The sequence below is a fragment of the Acanthopagrus latus genome, chromosome 23 (assembly GCF_904848185.1).
Source record: "Acanthopagrus latus isolate v.2019 chromosome 23, fAcaLat1.1, whole genome shotgun sequence".
NCBI classification, from domain to species: Eukaryota; Metazoa; Chordata; class Actinopteri; order Spariformes; family Sparidae; genus Acanthopagrus; species Acanthopagrus latus.
The window spans coordinates 9,938,561-9,954,931 of record NC_051061.1 but is presented as its reverse complement, the minus strand read 5'-3'; the positions used below and the strand labels follow the sequence as shown (position 1 = coordinate 9,954,931).

The 16,371-nt window shown below is 39.2% G+C and overlaps 1 protein-coding gene across 1 annotated transcript; it reads left to right on the top strand.

The window, feature by feature from the left end:
• Positions 1-2,546: 2,546 nt before the first annotated feature.
• On the top strand, positions 2,547-15,879 carry slc6a16a (solute carrier family 6 member 16a). The gene is made up of 12 exons (XM_037090173.1): positions 2,547-2,839; positions 7,789-8,014; positions 8,265-8,422; positions 9,669-9,795; positions 9,883-10,058; positions 10,358-10,468; positions 10,629-10,870; positions 11,470-11,662; positions 13,302-13,503; positions 13,914-14,073; positions 14,168-14,330; positions 14,666-15,879. The coding sequence occupies exons 1-12, from the start codon at positions 2,837-2,839 to the stop codon at positions 15,008-15,010; spliced, it is 2,106 nt and encodes a 701-aa protein (XP_036946068.1). The 5' UTR covers positions 2,547-2,836; the 3' UTR covers positions 15,011-15,879.
• Positions 15,880-16,371: the final 492 nt, after the last annotated feature.

Genomic DNA, 16,371 nt, shown 5'->3' with positions numbered 1-16,371 from the left:
GAAAGTCAGCGACCTCTTTGCACTATGCGCTTCAGCATCCGCTGACCCCTCTCCGTCACTTTACGTGGCCTACCACTTCGTGGCTGAGTTGCTGTTGTTCCCAAACGCTTCCATTTTGTTATAATAGAGCTGACAGTTGACTGTGGAATATTTAGGAGCGAGGAAATTTCACGACTGGATTTGTTGCACAAGTGGCATCCTATGACAGTTCCACGCTGGAATTCACTGAGCTCCTGAGAGCGGCCCATTCTTTCACAAATGTCTTGTTTCACAGTCTGCATGCCTGAGTGCTTGAATTTATACACCTGGGGCCAGGCCAAGTGATTAGAACACCTGATTCTGATCATTTGAATGGGTGAGCGAATACTTTTGGTAATATAGTGTATATATATATATATATATAGATATATATATATATATATATATATATATATATATATATATATATATATATATATATATATATATTCTTTTTTTTTTCTTTTTTTCTTTTTTTTTTCTCAGAAATAGGGTCAATAGGGCCCTAAAGGGCACTAATGGTGATGCTGTTCAACTAAAGTAAAGCAGAGGATTAACAGGATCCTGGCAGAAGTCAGCCATTCCTAAACTTTAAAATGTTGTTTGTGAGTGCCCGGATACCAAGGGCAAACAATGGTGGATCAAGAAGTGGGTATACTGACCATTTAACTTAGAATTAGGTCATAACTTAACTTTGGTAAAGGGACAAATGTATCAAGGCTGAGCTGTTTGTGAACAGTGACACCAACTGGATTGATAGATAGATACTGGAGATAGATACTTAATCGTCATTGCATTTTGAAATACAACAAAACTTTTTTTTGGTAGCAATTCATATCATAGCACCATCACATATAAAATACCTTATAAAACTTTAATTGATAAGCAGTCCTCAAAATTGATAAAGTGCTAAAAACATTAAAAGTTATTGCACATAATCAGTTATTGCCCTGGGGTCAGCTACTAATTCATGAGTTTTCTAAGGGGTAACCCTACGTATGGTCAATGCAAAAGAGAGAGGGCAAAAAATTCACCATGCAATCTATCTTTAAGCAAAGGAGTTTAAGAAATAATACACATTTAATTGGGCTATGTGTAAGAAGTGTAGCTTGTACACAATTTCACATATTTAATGTTGTGTGTGGCTAACTTTCCACTAGATGGCAGTATTAGCTTCTGCTGCATTCACCAGGCTTGAACCAAACCATGACTACCTGTTCTTGGGCAAATGGATCAAGTAGTCTCGTGAAATCATGTTATATACATTAAAAATAATTATACAAAAATAGTTCCATTCGTTTGATATGATACACATAATTGTGAGCAACAACAGGTCTTATCTCAGCCTAAGAGCTTTTCAGCTGACCTCTACCATTAGCTAAGGATTTACTGTGCTGCCTTGAGCCTTGCATTCATACCAAGCTTTGACTTGTCAAAGGACACTTATAATCTGCATCCCAACAGTAGATGCATAATGCAGTTCCAGTGACTTAGACTGGAGGAAAGGGGGGACACTCTCCCATATCGGCCCATCCTTGCATTTGGTAGAAAAGTGCTCCTTTCAAATCAAGTTCAAAGCATTTTCTTTATCAAAAGTTGCTTGTATCATCAGAAATCATACAATCTTACTCTTTTACCACCCCATATGTAAAGAACCATAACCTTTAGGAATCCATAAAGTGGATTCCTGAATTCATTCTAGCAAGCATGTAGGGTCATTCTGGCATATTTGATCCATGTGGGGGGTGTAGGCTTCATGTTTGTCAACCAACAGGTGGCCGAGAATCTACTACTGACTTGTCTTGCTCAGCTGCCTGTGCACGGAGGCTTGCTTATTAGCTGTACCAAACCAAAACCTAAGACAATACATAGTCTCATATCACAATAACAACATCAACATATTTTCCAGCCCTTCGTGTTTACCTTGGACACAAAAAAGTTTTGCCCTCTGAAGTTTAGACTCTTAATGCTCTCCTGGGTGACATGACTGACTCAGTTACTGCATGTGACTGCACACTCACAAAACCCCCCTATATTTGATATATTTGCAGTTCAGGATTTTTCATACAAACTATTAGATTGGGTTAGGTATTCCATATACCTCCCCTTCAGAAAGTGTCCACTCTTGACAAAGTTTTGTTTTTGAAAGGCCTCTAAAGTAGCCAACATTTTTGCTAATGCACTTTTAAAAGTCCACATTATGGCCTAAAGTAAAAAGCTGGAATAGAAATTATTCCATGATCTTTTTTGAATATTTCCTGATCTCACACATATCCACTTAAATTCACGGTTTTATTATTATTATTGCATGATGTAACAACCAATGAGGGCGCTGATGGCCGGAGCTGCTCAGAGTTAACTGGGAGTTAATTGGGGGCTCATTAGGCGCGGACAGCCAGCGCATATTTGTTCTGAGACACACACACACACACATACACACACAAGCCTCAGCAGTGTGTACTCCTTCGTAGTCCAGCCCCGTTGAATGATTTGGGGACGGGCCGTTCAGCCCCCTCGGTCTTCCCATTGGCTCCAGTTGCCCTGACTTCTGCTTCATGTCTTCTTTGGTTGGCGACGACAAAGCCTGCTCCCACAATAAGAAACGTGGCCACAAGTTGTCAAAACTAACAGGTCGAGGATTTTTTTTTGTTGTTGTTGCGCTGAGCAAGTTACATCCGTTTTCCTGACTTCTATCAAAAGTTTAAGAAGGGAGAGTTCAAAAGTTGACTTGTCAGAAAGTGGCGAAGAGGGACGAGGAGAGGAAGCCAACACCAGGACTACTGGAAACTCTACTCCTCTCTTGGACCGTGCTGTCAGCATGGTATGTCCACAACTCACCGTCAGTCTGCACTTTAATAACGTGACTCTATGAGCTCCAACGACTAAGTGCTCTTATTGTTCACTTCTTGCTTATTCTTTCTCCCCGGGGGAAAGTTTTTGACTTATAGGTCGTTTAATGTACCGTTAACAGCTGTACCTCTGTGTCCGTTAGTCAGTCAGTCATGAATAGGCTTTAAGGCTGTGCTTTGCCTCACTTTGGATAATCTCCTCTCCTCTGTGCAGCTGATTTTCTGAGCATTTGTAATGCCTTTGCTGCTCAGTGTTTCACACACTTCAGCTGCCGTCAATGCATCTGTATGTGACAACCGTGCTATGAAATATGGATAAAGAACAGTGTTTATTGAACTGTGTAGATATTGAATTTGATGTCTTTTTATGTTAATTCTGTTATTCATTTTGGGACACAGACTGTAATATTGAAAAGAAATCCCATACATGGATCTGATGTGGATGTAAGCACCTTTAAATGAAAGCTGAAAGGCATCCCTTTCACCTAATAGTCATTGTAAATCACATACGATGGAGCACAGAGCCAACACATCAGTAATGTGCACACAAATGTACAGGCCTGCTGAACTGTAGCCAGTAGATCTTTGGCAAATGTATAATAAAATGTTCTGTATGCTGAGGTATTTTTCCATGGCAAATTATCCCATAGGTGAAAAGCTACACTGAAAGTGGGGAAATGTGTTTGTTCATGATTGATGGCTACTCAGGTTATGCAATCGGGGTTGTGTGAGTGAGTGTTGGGGGAAGCGTATCATATGCATATTTGCAAGTGTACCTGTGCAGGGTGTTGGCCCTTTCACATTCATTAAATGTACGCTTACATAAAATTCCAACACTCAAATATGGCAGGTAGACAAAATCCACTTGAATGACCTTTTGAATGATTTTAGCTGATAATATGCTGCTTCCATTCTGCAGCTGTGCTACAGCTGTAAATTACTTTGATAGTGTTCTCCCTCTTTATGTGTGTAATTCATATTTTCCCTAGCACAGCGATAGATCTGATGAGCTACTCTCTTCAGGTTCTGCCATAACATCATAAAGGTTGACAAGACATTACAGTTTGGTTTCGGCTCGTGTTTCTTGTTTCCTGTTTTGCTACCTGATCATCATGGAGCAGCTGGTTTGGATGGAAGTTGCATATGTATGGCAACCTGATCGGCTCATGAGTGTGATTGAGTCCAATGAATGTTTGATATACTCTTGAGTCAAGGTGAAAGCATTACAGAAATGCTACTTGGTCCCGAGTAGGGAGGTTGCCTAGGAGACATTACAGAAAAAAAATTGCTCCTTTTCAAACATGACATTGACACGCAAAATTGCATACATGAATGGAGCTTTGTTCTGTTAGTTTGTGGAGGGTTGTGGTGTTTGCAAAGTCTTTTACATATCTCATATGTGTGACAAAGTTGTTTTGCCCCTTTGATTTTATTCCCCGGTTTAACTATTTTCTTCTACTTCTGTCCTCTTCAGTACCTTACTGTTTCTGTAGTCGTCACTTAAGAATGATTTATGTACAGTTTAGGAACAAATTGTGGATTAAAATTGCAGGACAATACAACAGAAGGAAAGATAAATTGCATATCCCCCACAGTATCAAAGTTAAGAATGTCGGTAATATGTAAACCTCTTCATATATGATAAATTATCATGCACTTTTGACTTTTTACATTGTTTGACATTACACATGCCTTGAGCAGTGTTGGATATTGTTGGCCAGTAATTGACTTGCCACTGCTGTTAAACTTCTTCAAACATCAACATTACCTAACGTGTGTATTTTTAGATTTATTTATGTGTGAACTGAGTTCTGTTGGCAGGCTGGCTTGCCTTAATTTGCCCCTGAAGGGACAAATAAAGTATTTTGTCAATTCTTTGACAGTTTGATTAGTAAAAGCAACTTTAAAACAAACAATCAGTAATATTCAGCATTATTGGAGATGTGATCCAGTGTAACTATATTTGCACAAATACTTCTAAAATGTTTCAGTTAATTATCTATAAATATATAACAAAGCAAAGGTGTTTTCAGAGATTAGTTTGCATAGTTGGACCACTGCCGCATGCTTTTGCGCATTTGCTATTACTGTTCAGTGAGTGTGGTTGCCTGTCGCCTGGGGGCCCCATCTGAACCCAGAGATAGACCTGGGCTGACCAGAAAATGTACAATCGCTCTGTTTGTGCTGGTGGAAGGGGGGTATGATGCAAGAAGATAATTTACGATTAGCCAAAGAGAGACAGATGAATACACAGAAGTTATTTTTCGCAGAAGATATTAGGAAGGCCCAGAACAGAAGAAAAAACAGCAGTATTTGTTTCTCTTCTTTTGAAGATGTGTTAAAAGTTAAGATTAGAAAAAAAAATAATTTGACTTTTAAACAAAATGGTTCATGTGTGCTGATTGGTTCCTTATTGACAAACTACAAGGAGGCCCAGTACGGAGTTGCGGAGTTGTACTGAGCACTTAGCTGTATTTGCAGTTATATACAGGCCCATGTCAAGGACAGTATTTACATTTTGTGATTAGGTTGGTTCTCTCATTGTTTTGAAGGGGCATTTTTTTCCTTTCAAAGTAAAAAGTGTACACCACCAAGGTTACTCACAGATCTGATAGCTTTCTGTTGGCAGATTTTATCAGTTCACAGTAGAGTAATACAGTTAAATCGGGTTCAGATAACCTTGATGAATCACAACCCAAGGTAAGCTGAATCTGGATGTGACTCGGGTTGCAACGAGTTTTGAACTTAATGGTTAGACGGTATTTAAGTCAGCATTACTACAGCAAAAGTCTGTTTTGGTCCATGATCAGTGGGTCTTTCACTTGTTGAAATAATTGAAATAGCTTCTCTCCTGCCTTGTTGCCAACTATATCTACAACATGGTCCACCCTCTCACCTCAGCAACACCCACAGTGTGAACCAATGTGAACATATGAACCTAACACCTCCCGCTGGGTGCTCCCGCCCACATGTCACCCAAGACTCTCCCACCTTCACCCAAAGTTCTGCCTAGTGGCTACTGCTGTTCCAACTTTTCCCTTCCTCTCTATTTGTGTGCACATGCATATTTTTATCACTCTCTCACTCTCCCCTGTGCATGTGTGTATACATATTTGTAAAATCACCTGACTTAACTGACCATGTGTCTTGTCCAGCCACCTACTTTTCTGGGGCATAGCTCCCTTGTAATTTTCCATTCTCACCAGCTGATACCAGCAGTGGAGGAAACAAATCATCCAGCAAGATGCGTCATGACCTTAAGCCAGTTTGGCTCATGTTAAACCATTTTGGATCTTGCCTGTTCCTCTGACCTAACTTAGCCTAGCTGGTGAGTGTGTGTAGTTTAAGCGCTGTCTGATGGTCTGACACAGTTTTGCAGAGAGAGTTTCAATATTCTTGCAAAACAATGAAACCAAACATTGGTGTTTTCTGTGCATTTGTGTGAGCTCAACTTCCAATCTGTAGGACTGAGTGGTATCTGCAGTGGCAGTGAGTGTGAAGATTGCAACCAACTGAATAACTGTCACCTAACCCTCCTGTACAATGGTTGCTACAAATGCACAAGAAAAACAAATGTGAAAGACCCCCTCTGAAGTGTTTGGTTTGTCTGTTCTGGGCTACTAGAAACATGATGTTGCAACATGGGGATTTTGCAGAAGAAGTCCTGCTACCTGGGTAGATATAACAAGCTCATTCTAGGGGAAAAACACAAATATTCTGAGTTTCATGTAATTTTACACCAATGAAAACATTATCATGAGCATTACTGGACATTTCTGCTAATAGATCCTCATAAATCACCCTAAATACACACCAGTCCTTCAAGTAGCAGAGAATTCATATACAACATATACATTTTCCTTGAACAAACCACAGTAGGCAACACACAGTCTGTTCTTTAGAATAGTTGCCTAGTGACACTTGTGTGACCTTGACCACATTAATTTACTCAGGTCTATGTTCTACTAAACAAAACATTAGATAACCGTGGTTAGGGGACCAGGGTATCAGCATTCGCAAAAGTGATTATAGTTTAGTAGACACATGAACTATCACGGTTAACACAAATACATATTCATTGTATTTTCTATGTCTATTCCACAATAATAACTCCACTTGGAGTTTAGAGTTAGTTTGGAGAATGGTTTCAGTGTGAATCAGCAGCAGTAGGTAATGTTGGGCTTGTTTTAACAGTTTCTCAACACAGCTCTGATGCGGCTGGGGAGAGTGAGGCTAAAAATAGAATTGACTACAATAACCACCTGTCAAGTTGCTGTTTACATCCATGACTGTCTAGACTCATATATTTAGTAAGACTTAGAAAGAATCAAAATAAATGAAAATGCTAAATCAGTATACTATAATGACGTGCATGATTCCAGTCAGAAACATTCTGTCCTCACTCGTAGTATGTTTTTACAGAGGAGAACAGAGGACTGATTTCTTACATGGTGCGACGACAATCAACGGACACGCTCAGTATCAGAAAAACCAATGAGCTGGTTGTGAGTTTGTTGTTGGTTGTGAGTTCATACAAAAAAACTGTCAAGTTAATGTATATAGAACACAAACTTATAGTCTTAAGGCAATGCTTGGATGCAGATATGGATGTTGCTGCAAAGAAGCCGGCAGCACAGAAGACCTATATAATCACCACTGTTTCAAGGTGTGCAACTAATGTTAGTTCATATCAAGTTGAATTCTGAATTGGTGACACTGGTCCCCATCGCTCCCTGAAATGTCACTGAATTATTGCCAGAAAAGTGTTTTTGCAGAGCATTATGATGTCACGGGCAAGTTGACCTCTGTTCCATGGGATGTGAAATGTCATCACTTGTCAGCATGTTCTTTTTTTTTAATTACCAACTGATTATCATGCAAGTTTCTTAAACTTTTTGTCCTTTTTTTTGTTCATGACAAGACGGAGAAACCTCCACTGGACAGCAATGAGGACAGAGCCTGGCTTGGCGAAGGTCAGTCGCAAACTCAGCTTACAAGCATAACTCCAGATCTGAGAGCAGAGACATCTGATGAAGACCGGCCAGCATGGGACTCTAAGATCCAGTATGTGTTGGCCCAGGTTGGGTTCAGTGTGGGCCTAGGCAATGTGTGGAGGTTCCCGTACCTTTGCCACCAAAATGGAGGAGGTGAGTGTCTGAAAAGAAAGAATTGTACATTTCCACTAAGTGGTTTTGACTGATCATCACGGTAGCTCTCTAGAAAACAACAGCAAACAAGACGAATAATTCAGAAATAGAAATGAGGCAAACAAAAGAATGAAATAGAGGTGTGTAAAAACTATAATATGTACAAAGTTAAAAAAGTTAGGTGTGTGTTTTTGTGGCATCATGTTTTGAAATCCTTCTCCCGTCCTCCTTCTCCTTTCCTTCCTTGCAGGGGCCTTCATGCTGCTGTATGTTTTTCTTTTACTGATTGTGGGAGTTCCACTGTTTTTTATGGAACTGGCAGCTGGCCAAAGCATTCGCCAGGGAAGCATCGGCGTTTGGAAACACATCTCCCCAAAGCTGGCAGGGATCGGTTACTCCAGCTGCATGGTAAAGATTTAAAGTTTTTGTATTTGTGTACAATATTTTTTTTCTGGGTTTTTAGATCAAACTGTTGGCGTATGTATAAAAAGTTTGGCAAATAAAAGCTTTAAATGAGGAAGCAAAAAAATCCGTTCTCCATCCTGTATTCTGCAAGGTATCTTAACTATGATAAATGGTCTGGAAAAAAACAATGAAAAGACTGATGTTTACACACACGTCAGCAAAGTGATTACTCATAGGATCTCAGCCAGGCTGCTGTGGTTTGTAAGCTGGCTGGCTTTACATGTTTGGGTTTCAAAAATAGAGCCCATTATCAGTATTTTTTCTATGAGCCCCATAATAAAGACATTGACAAGAATTAATGTTCACTTCCACTCCTCTCCATTAAAAAGCCATTGCACCTATTACCTTTTTTCTTACCCTTCTGTAAACACCTTTCTTTTTATTACTTGCCACACTGTGTGTATACTTAAGAAAGGACGCTGACATCCCTCCATGCTGTAATGTGAGAGAGGCAGTGCTCTGTAGTGCTGGCAGTTTGTTGCGTAACACTTTTCTCTACGGAGGGACAAGGCAAACACTGAGTAGACAAGAACTTTCTGTGTACATACTCTACAGCGTACAGGCGTATACTTGTATGCTTAAATGCCCAAGCTTTTTTTGACTTGTTTTTTTCCTAGAAGCCTCAGCGCTCTTTATGTTCAGGTCAGTGTCACTGTCATAATTCATTACATTGGGCTACACTTTAAGCAGCTTATTGAAAAGTTTAGCATATTTACTGAAGTGTTGTACTTGAGAAAAAGTCTGAGGTGTATTTAGATTTTCTGCTCCTTTCTACTCTGCTACATTTAATGACTTCAGTTACTTGTGAGTTTCCTGATTGAGATTAATAACACAAAATATAAACTTTTTGGATCACCTGGGGAATATTCAGAAGCTAACCCAGAAGTATATCAAGTAATTAACTACTGACATTGAAGTGATGAACACATACATGCACCAATACTTTCAGCAACATGAGTTATTCTAAAAGTGGCCATTCTGCATAATAAGTACTTTACTTTAAGCACTATTGGTATATTTGGTGCTACCAAAATGCTTTTCTCTATTTGGGTAAAAGCATTTTCGACCTTGAAATAACTTTAATATAAGTTCAGCACATACTGTATCCTACATGTCTCAAGGACTTGCTATGTAAATATTGATAACTTGTCGCATAATGGTTTATGAACCCTGTTTTTCTCCTCTCTAGGTCTGTTTTTATGTGGCTCTTTACTACAATGTTATCATTGCTTGGAGCCTGTTCTACATGGGTAATTCTTTCCAGTATCCTCTGCCATGGGAGCAGTGTCCAATTGATGTAACTACCAATGACACAGGTACTGCAATAATTCATCAAAATGACACGTCACATACAATAGATGCCTGTCCAGTGTCTTTAGTTTTGTTTTTTACTTAATTAACAGTGAAAGAATGTGCAAGTTCTTCCCCAACGTCGTATTTCTGGTTTCGGAAGGCTCTTAACATCACAAATTCCATCCAAGAATCTGGAGAGTTCAACCCCATTATGACAGGCTGTTTATTGGCTGCTTGGGCAATTGTCTCCTTGGCTATGATCAAGGGCATCAAGTCGTCTGCAAAGGTAAGCTAAGGGCTTTTTCTCCACCTCAGATTGCAACATAGCCCCTGTTCTTTGCAGTTTGTGTTACCTTCTGACAAACCCAGTCTAGCATTGTCCGTCTGTTTGCAGTCTTTATGCTAAGCTAAGCTAACTAGCTGTCATCATCATCTGTGGTGGACTGACATGAGTGTGATATCAATCTTTTCATTTAACTCTCTGCCACAAAGCAAATAAGCATATATCCCAAAACGTCTAACCATTCCTTTGAAAAATTCTGGCCCAGGAGTCATACTTCATTTATTTTTTTATCTTTTACTTAGGTGATGTACTTTTCCTCAGTCTTCCCCTATGTGGTGCTATTTATTTTCCTCATCCGAGGGTTGATGTTGGATGGTGCGATAGACGGTATCGCCTATATGTTTTATCCTAAAGTAAGTACAAATTTTTATCACATTTCGCTTAATTTTAGTTTTTTTCTGATGAATGCTTGATAAAATGTTCAGAGGAGAGTTTTCAGAGGATCTTTTTGAAGTTTGGTAACCCATACAATAATTCAGAATTGATGACACTTTATTATGTGGTGGTTTTCAGCTGGAAATCTGGGGTAATGTGCAAGTGTGGCGGCAGGCTGCTACTCAAGTGTTTTTTGCCCTCGGATTGGGCTATGGCTCCGTCATTGCATATTCCTCCTACAATCCAGTCAACAACAACTGCCACAGGGACGCACTGATGGTCTCCTGCATCAACTTTATGACGTCTGTGCTGGCCTCTCTAGTGGTTTTCGTCGTGCTGGGTTTCCGCGCCAAGAACATCGCACTACGCTGTGTGGCTGAGTACGGATGTGTGCATGTGTGTGTGCATATTAGTACTGGTGTTAATAGTATTGGTTGATTAATAACAATATAATTTTGAATGCTGGCAAAATAAGTAACATTTTTTTTATTGCAACATACTAAAGAAAAAGAATGCCCAAAAACATGTTGCTCCCGTGCTTAATTATGTATCCAATTCAAGCACATTTGCAGTTGATTGTTAAATGTAAGAAGTCAGTTATGCAGTGATTTGAAATTGGAAAAACAACAGTATAAGAGCATCTAAGACATACAATGATTTTCAAAACATACACATTCACTGGGAAAAATCAGAAAACTACTCAACAGTCAACAGTTTGCACCACATACACATATTTAAATCATCTAATCAGTCTGTCATATCAGTAGTAATTATAAGATATATTATTTTAAAGCTTTTGTTGACTGATGCCGATGATGTACCAGTATGTTTGTGCATCCCTATCATGCTTAATTGTGCAGTAATCACTGATGTTTTAGTTGGTTCCTAATAGTTAACAATAACTATTATAAAAAGCAATTTGCTCCGTAATATCACATCACCTTTCTTAGTTGTATATTTTTATTCTAACTTCCTGCAGAAATCTTGGTATCCTAAACCTCATGATGTCCACTGAATCTAAACAGCACTTGGTTCCTCCTGGCTGGCCTTGGATTAACACGACGGATCCAAGCTCTGTGTCTTTGGATGTTTACAGAGAGTGGTACGCTCACCATGGCGCCATGGTGGGTCTTAACATCACTGACTGCAGTCTGGAAAAGGAAATGAATAAGGTATTCTTGAGATATAATTCTGATTAACTTTCTTTATACTTTATACAAATATCAAGACATAATCATCACATTCTTCACAAACAGATATAACCAGATGACAAGAATCTCAAAAACAGTTAAAAAAAAATCCAAGCATATTGTTAAAACAGTAATGTATATGAAATTAAAGCTGGAGTTGGAAACACCAGTATTAACCACCAAGACGTTGGCTATCTGAGCCAAAACCCTATGTGGCCAGGCAACAGCCACAGACGCCAGAATGTTTTTGTTTGTTTTGGGGGTTTTTTTTTGTCAGTGCATTGTATTCATTGATTGCCCTCTGGATGTTAAGAGATTTAGCAGGAATATGATAAAATGATGCTGGTAAAAAGATGACCAACCATAACTTTAAGCAGTTTTATTTTGAAACAGATATGATTTGTAGTGTAGGCACAGGTGAATATAGTCATGGAAGCCTATATCACCTTTGCATCAACAGTTTTTATTGAAATTTTAGTTAGTGACACACAAGCTTTAGTAGAAAAGTGGTAATGCAGTAGTATCTAGTAATATGGACTGGCCATTGGTGTCAAATCAGGCCTGTCATGTAGCAACTGGAGAACATCTGAGGTTCAAGAAGTAGTGTTTTCATCAATCAGGTACCAGGAACACATTTTTGTAAGAGAAAAGGATCACCACGGGTTGCTTAATGAAGTGCATGGCACTGGCTTGCTTAACAGAAAAATCAGGAAGGTGAACATTTCAATGACAATAGTAAGTAGGTGGAGTGCTGAGGTTCCCAGGACTCCCTGAGTAATCTGTGAGATACCGTAAAGTATCCAGCTGGCAAGAGGAAGAAAACATATGGGACAGTGTATCCAGTAGGTGTCCAGGAGAGATGGAAGCAAGCTGTGATGGAGGAGGGAAAGGAGAAACTAAAGAAACAGAGCAAGGGGTACTCAAAGTCATGGTATCTAACAGTGTTTATTGTTTTGTCAAAAAATGTCATACTACAAAAATAGAGGTACAAGAGGAGTATATTTTCACACTGAAATGTGTATTTTTTCATGAATGTATCACAGTGAGCTCATATTAGGACTTCTTCTACCAGATGGTAGCTTTTGATCTAGCATGAATGTGGAAAGCAGTTTGAGATGTAGTTTTAAATGTGACTTGGCTCAGCATGAAATGAAGTAGCACAGTGGCTTAGAGGCCGCGGTAGAGTAGTGAAAAAAATTCCTCACCCCCTACTGCAGGGAACTACTACAGCGGTTCTTCTACTATGGTGCTATTATTTGGTATATCAGACAACAGTGCATGGAAAGCAGCAAATAAAGTTCTTCAACAAGTTCAGTTACCTCCACCCGTCCTGCACAAGGAATGTTTTCATTTTGTATTTTTAAGACTCAAAATTTTTCCTATTAACAGAATAAATACATACACACAATATATATACACAAATGCATACAAAAAATGCAGAATAACATCTGCACAAAAACAATATATAGTCATATGAACTGTTGGTTGGTTGGTTCTTTATTTGTTTTAAATGGATGCTTGAAAATCTTGTTCCAACGCATCATGTAATACACAATTACACATAGTCTTGTAAAGATTTCGAGGACGATCTTATTGTATCCCACAATCCCTTTCTGTGCAGGGTGTTGAAGGCACAGGCCTGGCATTCATAGCATTCACGGAGGTGATGGCCCTTTTCCCTGCCAGCCCATTCTGGTCTACACTGTTTTTCCTGATGCTGCTCAACCTGGGCCTTAGCACCATGTTTGGGACCATGCAGGGAATCCTCACACCTCTCATGGACAATTTTAGCCTCCTTGGGCGCCACCGGACCCTACTTACTGGTAACACACATGCATCAACACAAGTGGTGCTTTGTACTGTAGGCACAACTTTTGTTTAATGATTCTTGTCCTGACATATGTGGTTTCATTGATTATTTATGTAGTAAATTTGAAATATTTATCTGTAGCCAGGACATTTTGATTTCTATGTATAGGCATGAGTTCAGTTTCCACTTTTGTCGCTGTTTATGATGATTTATGTTTTAAACCTTGGAGAAAAGATCTGGGGCAGACAGTGCTGATCGTTAATGCCCATAATTGAAAATCAAAATACTCCAGCAAGATGTAAACCCAAAATCTACACAACAGATATGATCAAGTCTAGTTTTTGGATCATAACAGAAATACACCATGTTTGCTCAGCTAACTGCTATTCTCTAACACTGTTGGCCTTCTTATTTGTTTTTCAGTGGCCAGTTGTGTTTTGGGGTTCTTATTGGGACTGTTGTTCACTCAGCGCTCTGGCAACTATTTTGTGACTATGTTTGATGACTACTCTGCAACTCTGCCATTAGTCATTGTAGTGATCTTTGAAACCATCAGTGTGGCATGGGTTTATGGAACAGACCGGTAAGAAACCTCTCTGTCTCCTCTCTGTCAGCTTTTTGATGTTAAAGTTATTGTTATTTTAAAATTTCATGTTCAATGTATTCCAACGCTGCAGCTTCCTGGATGACATTGAAGTAATGCTCAATTGGCGCCCCCCAGTGGTGTACAAATACCTGTGGAAATATGTTTGCTTGCTGGCTATGGTTGGTCTTCTGGCTGCCAGTTTGTTGCGGATGGTCTTCAAAGGGCCCACATACACGGCCTGGAATCAAAGCACAGTAAGCTGTAGACCACTGCTTTTTGTCCTACACACATGAGTTTAATCTCAAAGTACCCTTTCATATAGTTAACAATGTATGTGACAAATACAGCAAGATACCTCTCCATATGTTTCCCACAAGTGCACTCAAAAAATACAGTAACTATTGATGCTGATGAAGCACATGTTATGCTATCTATTTACATGCTAATATTAACTGCCATAAGGACCCTGTTTTCTTACAGGAGTCATTTTTTATTCTAATCTTTGCAGATTTTCATGTTAAATACGGTCAGATCTTTATTGTGCCTGCCCATGTTTCTCTCTCTGACACGCTCTGCCTCTTCTCTCCAGGCCTCTGAGATGACTCTTGAGTACCCTGGCTGGGCCCTTGCTATGATTGTCATGCTTATAGTCTTTGCCAGCTTGCCTGTGCCCATTCTCTATATCCATTCCATGTGGAAAAACCGAAGGCTACATGATGACCATTCCGAGGAGGCAGCCAGCCAGGAGGTGCACCGCGAGTTGTATACAAAGTGCAGCTCCACCGAGCAGCTGGATTCAAACTCCCACCACCAAGTTCCTTCCGATGAAGACGGGAATCATCCCAGGATTACCTTCCTGCCGATCGGCAGTGAACACTACCGGCTCCTGCCCCAGCAGGAGGAGGAAGATGAGGAAGAAGATACAGGGCTGTGAGCACGGCGGTGAGAGGATCACTGTTCTGAAAAGACAAAATGTTTAGTTGGTCCTCAGAGGTTATGAGCAAGACCTTGCAAAAAAATTGCAAAGTGAAGGGGGGGGGTGCAGATGTGAATAGAATGATTCTTTATCCAAGGAAGAGTCTTTGGGTATCACCAGTTTTATCATATTCAGCAAGCTCTACATTGGTGGTACATAGTTTTTTTTATCTATTTATATCATTGAAGGTGCATTTACCAGTCAAAGCAGAAGTTTTTTTTAAATTCTGTAATGATGTAACTACATCTCCTCCTTGTACCTCCCTCCTATTTGTTTTCTGAACCACTTGTACTGTTCAGAGGATTAAAAAAAACATCGCAAATATGCAAAAAAAAAAGAACAAGCTGCTATATTTGTTGAAACATAGGATTCATTGAAGGTTTTAGAGTACAAAATTGACCAGCCACCAGCATGTCAAACTTGTTTTGTATATTGTTTCTGATGACTTTATTTTATGTGTGAGTCATAAGTATGTTGGCCGGTGGCTGGTGAATCAAGAAAGGCAGAAATGGACAAAAGTGGGCTTTATAATGAGTATTTTTAGCTAAATGTCAAGTATGGATGTCAAGATTGCATGAAAACATTGTACCTTGAGGAACTGTGTGTGTGTGTCTGTGTGTGTGTGTGTGCACATTTTAGCATTTGTGTTCTTCTGTTGTGTTCAAATGACAATTGTAAATATGTCAGAAACATAACTGTATTTTACCTTATATTTGTATCATTTTACCTCATAAGACCACAGCAATGTTTTTACATGTGTTCAGTGTAGTGATGATGTACTGTACTAGATGAGGACTTAAATAAACCTCTAGATGGCAGCAACCTGACTGGATGTGCCTTTTTAATGATTTGCACATCATCTGTCAGACCTGAAGCTGTTAGCACTCTCAAAAGATCACAGATGATTACATATTATTTGTTTCATGTTTATTTGTGTTAAGAATAGTTAATGGTAATTTTAAAGTTATATGGCCTAAGTGTTGTCTTTTCCAGGTTTTAAATTTAGTTTTTTTTTGTTACCTTTACCATCAGTATATCTAAGTAACTGATAATAAGCAAAAATGACATTGTGTTAATATTTTGGGAAAGTACAAATAGTCATCCCTACGACATTGTCATGATACTAATATGAGGTATTTATTTAAAAACACCTCAGTTGATGTGTTATCTGTTCGCTTATCAGGTGCTATAAAGTCCCATTATTATAGGGTTTCTAGTTAAAATGTATGGGTTCTTGACTAATGCATGCTCACAATGAAATGCATTAATTAAACCACTGTAAATCATTGTGAGCAGGGTCTGTCCTTCTGCTAACAGGT

What these genes read in the sequence shown, in the direction of transcription:
- slc6a16a (XM_037090173.1), top strand. An exon ending in CCACCGGACCCTACTTACTG is followed by an intron (nt 13,504 to 13,913) that starts GTAACACACATG and finishes TTTGTTTTTCAG; the next exon opens with TGGCCAGTTGTGTTTTGGGG. An exon ending in CGGCCTGGAATCAAAGCACA is followed by an intron (nt 14,331 to 14,665) that starts GTAAGCTGTAGA and finishes TCTTCTCTCCAG; the next exon opens with GCCTCTGAGATGACTCTTGA.